Source organism: Cariama cristata, unplaced genomic scaffold (assembly GCF_000690535.1).
Source record: "Cariama cristata isolate BGI_N322 unplaced genomic scaffold, ASM69053v1 scaffold34100, whole genome shotgun sequence".
Classification (NCBI taxonomy): Eukaryota; Metazoa; Chordata; class Aves; order Cariamiformes; family Cariamidae; genus Cariama; species Cariama cristata.
The window spans coordinates 12,675-19,336 of NW_009594700.1; the positions used below are offsets into that span (position 1 = coordinate 12,675).

Genomic DNA, 6,662 nt, shown 5'->3' on the forward strand with positions numbered 1-6,662 from the left:
CATCGCCCCGAGGGACCAGCGTAGCTGCTCACCACAGAAGCTGCCCAGCTGTAGGAGGTCCTCGGCAAACCCCCTAATTTCTACCCTGCCCGCACGCTCTAAAGGCATCGTTTGCCTGCTACTGCCTGCATCCCTGCTAGACACGGCTTTTCTTTTTTTAACAAGGTTTTTAGCTGTACTGCTCTGGCTGGCAATTTGCCACCAGCTTCTCTAGTAATTATCTCCCACTACAAGTGGGGAGCACCACAGCTAGAATTTCCCTTTGCAAGAGGGCTTTGGGAAATCTCAAGCAACAGGAGAAGCCATCCGTGGCTTTCTTACACCACCAGCCTCCCTTCCCCATCCCCAGCCTCTCCAGCCCCCCATGCCAGCAGGCGTTTCCCATCAGAAGTCAACGTGTCCTCAGCTCAGCTTCACTGAACAAAGGACTTCTTTAAAAGGGTTCTGCCTTTTGAAAGGGTTCTGCCTTTCAGAAGTGCCAGAAGTCTCTGTTTCTGTTCTGTTTCTTAACAGGCATGATTTACTTACTGTAACTGATTATTCATTATGTCCTGCACTGCATTATTAACTCGATGACCGTACATTTAGCAGAGAATTTATGAGAAATGAGGACACATTCATTATCAGCAATACCACAAACTTTACTCTTATATGGTCTCCCTGCACAGAACGATGCTCAGCTCCCATGGTTGAGCAGCAGCATTTGCACAGCCGGGCAGCTCCAGCGTGTTCCTTGGGTCTGTGCAGGATGGTGCTGTTCTGCAAAGCTCCACAGTCCCCCTTGCTCAAGCCAGTCCAACCTGCACCCTTGGTGTCACCGACCAGGGATGGACCTGCCAGAAAGCTGCAGCAGAATCAGCAAGGAGCAAGCCTATGTACTTGCTTTGCACCCCTAGCACTTTTTACCAACTCCTCTTAGTGTGTCGACACCATAAAAATTTGTTATTTTCTCTAACTTGCCAGCAGCCTGTGCTGCTCTTAAAATGACGAGGGAGCCACAGACATCCCCCATCTCACCAGCTACAGCTCAGCTGCTGCTGGTTTTCCCACCTGTCAGCAGAACAGATGCACAGGTTACCGGAGAAGGAGAGGAGACACGGGGCAAAGGGAACCCTACGGAGAGATGCTGAGAGCTGACGGCTGCAGTTGAGTGACGGGTGTTAATAAAAAATACTCTTGCTTGCCTGGGCTGCAGGAGACAGTAACACAGAATTAATGCTGTGCAGAGTACGCGTAATATAACAACGCCTGTCTTTTAGCAGTCCAGAAGCCAGAATCTAATTTAGGTTTCATAGGTAGGATAAAGGAAAGTATTAAATAGACACGGTGCAAATTTTTTTCCTTCTTAAAAACTTTTCTGATGGAATTTAACCAGCTTACTCATATCTTCTGTTGTCTGAAAACCAATAGCCTTTTTTCTGTTTTTTATGCAGGTAGCTGTGTGAGCAGGATTGTCTGAGAAATGTCTTTACTTTCCAGCAATTGAGCTGCAGCAGAATTGCCATTAAAATACATCTCACTGTACCACACATCTGAATTGGGGACCACAGGACAAGTCACAGGGAATACACACGGCCAAGTTAAGCTCTCGGGTTTTATAAGCAAAGGGCATGGACAAAGTGTTCCCAGATGCCTTATTAAAGAAATAACAACCACAGAAAAACCCAACCAACAAGCAAATAAACAGAAAAACCCAGGTGGAGCCTGTGCTGTACAGAAGGAGGCACGGTGGGAAGAAGCTGTAGGCAGGTTGGAGAGTCGGGGTAGGCTCTGCCATTCGCACGATCTGGAGGTCTGACAAATTCCCAGGAATTTGGATTCCACAAGGAACATGATGAACTGGTCCCTCTTTGACCTTAGAGCCATCCCACAGCTGTGTCTGCTGCAGAGCATTCTCCATCTCAGATGCATTTCCCAGCAGAGAGCAAACAGAAGGAGTGGGATTTCTGGCCCTGGAGAAGGGCAGGGATTCTCCAACTTGCACGACCAGCAGAAGACGCGAAGGCTGCGAGTGAGCGTGGGTCGAGCCCACGTAGCAAGGGAAAGAATGAGAAGTGATGGCCTGAGGCTCCTGGGCATTGCAGGTTGGTAGGTTTTCCACTGAATGAGCTAGAGTCAAAGCACATATACATATTTTAAGGCAATAATTTAACTTTCCTCTCCTGTTCGAAAGCCTTCTAGATGCCTTTTCAAAGACTCAGTTTCTGAATATGTTGCATATGGCTGGGAAGGTCTCTGCAGCACCAATGCTCTCTGCTAGGGGTCTGCTGCATCTTGCAATGCCAACATGGTATCACAAGCCCTGCAGGCTTAGGCAGGCTAGTGAAAGGAAAGCTATGCAGAACATGCCCTAGCAAAAGGCAAAGGCATCCCAGATTACCTTCTTTGGAGTGATTTTGGACGGTTACATAAACGCAGACTCAGTTCTCTGCAAGAGTTTGCGGGAAAGGCACTGGCTGCTCCAGCTACCCCTGCCACCAAGGGCAGCCCTGGTCTTCCCTCCACCTCCTGCTCTCGGGGCTGCCGGCTTCTTGCGGGGGCTGGGAGCCTTCCCGAATCAGTGGCTTTTGACCCGGTGAACACCCAGTTTTACCTGTCCTTCTCCTAGGGTGCAGGCAGGATCCTCTGGCAATTCAAAGCTCTGAGCCGGAGATGCTGCCCGGTCTATTTAAACACCCTTTCCATTGCCAGCGAAGTGCAGACCTGGCTGCTGACTCACCATCCTTCCCAAATCTTTCCCTCCAGCAATTGTTTGCTCTGATTGCGAGCTCCAGAGGCTCGGTTTAGTCTACAATAAATCATATGTGGGGTGCTCGGCAGCAAGCTACGCTGCCAGATGGCCTAGAAGGGTCCCCTGCACCCTAAAGCTGAGCACAAACCAGCCCGTCCTCCCGACACAAGAACCCCCGCAACTCCAAGCCCATCACGTCGTGAGAAACAGAGTGCAATTAGGGATGTCGCTGAGCTGCTCTGCAGAGACAGTGGGGAGAGGAATTAATCCTCCCATTAATGTGTGAAACGGAGCGTTTGCATTTCACAAAGTAATTATACAATAATAGCAGGAGAGCTATGATAGAAATCGCATCTTGTCTGAAGTTTCGCTCCAATCCAACACATGAATAATTCCTCCTAGGCGTTACTGGGAAAGCAGTATTAAAAGACTGATATAAACAAAAATTACTAGAAAAAGTAAATGAGGCATGCTTCATCTCTCAGTTGCAGTTGAACACAACTAAATTTATACAAAGTGGGCAGAGAAGCTTGAAGGGGCAAAGACATTTGTTACTGCTCAGTGCAAGATGAGCACACAACAAAACGCATGCTTCATCTTGGCAGCTTTCTGATGTCTTACTCCGAAAGCTTCAGCTTTATTCTCGGTTTCCATGGCAGATACTTTTCTGAGCTTGTATCTTCCACAAAGATTGCTAATTTATTCTCTCAGCTGTGTCTCTGCAAATACCTGCAGAATGATTCCGTGTGCAAGAAGAACAGTGAAAACCAGGCGTATGTTAACATGCCTCAGCTCTTGTTTTCAACCGAGGGAAACAAAAGAAGGGCTCGTTTGCTACAGCCACAAGATCACGGTCGATCTTCTGGCACTATTTTTTGCCCAAAGTACTCTGAAACTGTGTTATCTGGCCAGTGAAGCAAAGAACATTTAGTATTTCAGCCAGACACTTTTTGCAGGCAGGTTTTTTTCCCCTTACGCAGTGCTCCAGGCAGCACTTTGCACCTGAGCAGGAGAGAACCAGCAATGACCATGGTCATCCTTCCTTCTGCTCCCCCCTCCTATCTCATGTTAATGGGGGTCTATAAAACATGAGGCTCTTTCACAGACAGAGACCCAGGAGTCAACCATGTCAAAAAGATCCCATTTTCAGGGTGGATTTACCAGCCTTGCAAATATTGAGCAAACAGGGGCTGATGTGTAATTCTCACAAATTCAGCAAGACTACAGCAAAGTGAGAGGCTTTTAAGTCTTTCTGGCAGAAGGAGAATCGCAGGGTTTTGCAAAGTAGTTGTTTGTACGCTAAAGCACGTAACAGCTAGCACATCCAAAAGAAATTCGGACAAACTTGTAAAAAGTAACCGACACAATGACAGCGATGCAGAACCAGCGGAAAAAAAAATGGCAGGGAGAGCTCATGCCGGTAACAATGGTGCCAAGCAAAGTCCCGGGGAAAGCCCGTGCTCCGTCGGGATGTGGGTGAGCACAGGGCTGTACCAGGGCCTGCCCAGCACTTACGGGTGATTCCCTGATCCCAGATAAGAAAGTGGCCCAACACTGAAATGCAAACCATTGCCTCTTCTAATGATAAAAGCCTGGCAAGTCGTGGCCAGCTGGAAGTTCATGGGGGCCCGGATGGAGCTGGGACTACTGGGGGGTCAGGCAGCTGCTTGCCCTGCTCTGCACATCGCCTGGTGAGCAAGAGCTCACAATTAATCCCGTTCTCTGCTCTGTGTCGGCACAAACGCCGGTGGTTTTACCTTTCCCATGGCTCCTGCTGACCACAGGAGAAGGGGGTTTGCTGGGACTGGGCTGGGATACATCCCCTCACTCTGTCCAAAGGAGCTGAAGTTTTAAAGGGAATGTGGTGATGTTACTTTGGATCTGCTCACCATCGCGGTCAGAGGTCACCTCCACAGCTCTCCAGTAAATAAAGGGAAACCCCCTGGGGCCATTGGTCAAACTGTCATGAGGCCAGAGGCTGTTTCTGGAGTTTTTTAGTAAGGATGAGTAATAGGGGTCATCAACACAACCAGTAAACAAGCAGCTAGTTTTCCAAACAGCAGCATCCGGCTGCTTTTAAGCCATTAACCAAAATACACTTATCTCTGGTTCCCTAGCCTCAAGTGATTTTTGAACCCACTGTCATTCTGGGCCAGATTTCCTTGTGTTCAGTAATACCAGATTTTGTTGTGTTCAGTAATACCAGATTTCAGCCTAGCAGAAGCTCCAGCGATCAGGGCCAGCCCCTCGCAGGCAGTCATGCCCAGGCCACGTCCTCAGCGAGTGGGAGTCACAAATTCATAGAAGATCTGGAGTTGGGAGGGACCCATAAGGGTCATCGAGTCCAACTCCCTGCTCCTCGCAGGACTACCAAAAACTAATACCTATGACTAAGAGCGAGTCCTCCCAACCCAAAGGCTTGGCGTTGGCCAAGGGTTGTGTGGAGAGCACAAACTTGGAGCAGAGGAACTGCACCGGTGAGCTGGACATTTAAGAAAAAGGAAATTCAAGGTAGGAGCAGGGCAGCAAACTGCTCGGTGCTGTGACCGCAGTGCAGCGTGCCTGGTGGGCAGAGAGATTTTTACCTTCTGCTCCGGTGAGAGCGTTGCCATTGTGCAGTTGGGCATCTGTAGGGTGTAAAATCCCAGGGAAGTCACCTCAGAGGACATTACGGATCAGTTACCTTTGGTAAACCACTTGCCAATTAGAAAATACAGCTTTGTGAGCGCTAAACATGAGCCGTTTGACCTGGGAAGCAGCAGAAAGCATCCCATGCCCAGACCTGAGCAGGTTTTGCTGTGCTGCTGTACTTCAGTCTGACCAAGACAGACAAGTGCTCATCTGCATGTATAGGCTCACAGCCAACACCTCTTGCAAGTATTATAGGAGTTCTCACCTGGAGTTTTAACTGTTTTTTATATTATATGTTCTGAATGCAGCGCGTTTCTGCATGCAACAAAAGGCCAGGAGCAGTTTGAGCTGTAGTAGCTCAAAGTCCCACGGTGGTGTTTGAAGTTGGATGCAACCTGTTCTGCAGTAGGTCAAAGAAAAACTAACCCCACTGCAGAAACACAGAAAACTTTTTGTCTCGGCTGCACGACAGAGGAAAGTTGGCAACTTAACTGTTAAACTCGCCTATGACTATTTGGTGTTGACATCAGCATGATGTCATCACTGTAACTTGAGCCCTCCTGCTTTTTTTCCAGACTGCCTTTAAATACCGGTCCTGGGAGCCAGCACAGCACCGATCCCTCTGACCGGACCGGAGGGCAAACCCGGCAGCACCCCACATAGATGAAAGCAAAGAGAAGCTACAAAACTCCAGCCATGTCCACATCCCTGCGAGTGAGCCCCTCGGTCCACGGCTACCGCTTTGACACAGCCCTGCGCAAAAAAGCCGTGGCCAACATCTTTGAAAGCATCAACGAAGAGTCCCTACAGAAACTCTTCAAAAACTCCGGCGACAAGAAGGCAGAGGAAAGAGCCAAGATAATCCTCGCCACCGACCAGGACCTGGAGGAGAAAACGAGAGCACTAATGGCACTAAAGCAGAGGCGAAAAGACAAACTGCTCCAGTTCCTGACATTTCGGAAATACTCCATTAAAGTTCACTGAACTGGTGAAGAGAGCAGAAATGGAGGAGAACATTTTGGGACGAGACTGTTCGTGACCTCCTACCACACACGGCACGCTCCACTGCCCGGCGAGCGGGGGACCTGACCTGAAGCCCTTTCAGCCCCACCGCGCAGGCAGCAAACCGCGGTGCTGATGGCAGCATCAGTGCCCACGGCAGCATCGGTGCCCACAGCAGCATCGGCGCCCATGGCAGCATCGGTGCCCATGGCAGCATTAGTGCCCATCACAGCATCGGTGTCCCTGGCATCGGCGTGGCAGCTGGAGGCTCCCAGAGGGAGGGCAGATCCCAGCGGGA

At 49.5% G+C, this 6,662-nt stretch overlaps 1 protein-coding gene across 1 annotated transcript; it reads left to right on the forward strand.

Annotated features, from left to right (window-relative positions):
• The first annotated feature begins 6,025 nt into the window (after window positions 1–6,025).
• LOC104160706 (chromosome unknown open reading frame, human C8orf4) lies at window positions 6,026–6,346 on the forward strand. The gene has a single exon (XM_009698914.1). It carries the CDS (start codon window positions 6,026–6,028, stop codon window positions 6,344–6,346), a length of 321 nt encoding a protein of 106 aa, XP_009697216.1.
• The last annotated feature ends 316 nt before the right edge of the window (window positions 6,347–6,662 follow it).

Excerpts from the sequence above, each read along its gene's own strand:
- LOC104160706 (XM_009698914.1), top strand. The coding sequence starts at position 6,026 with ATGAAAGCAAAGAGAAGCTACAAAACTCCAGCCATGTCCACATCCCTG.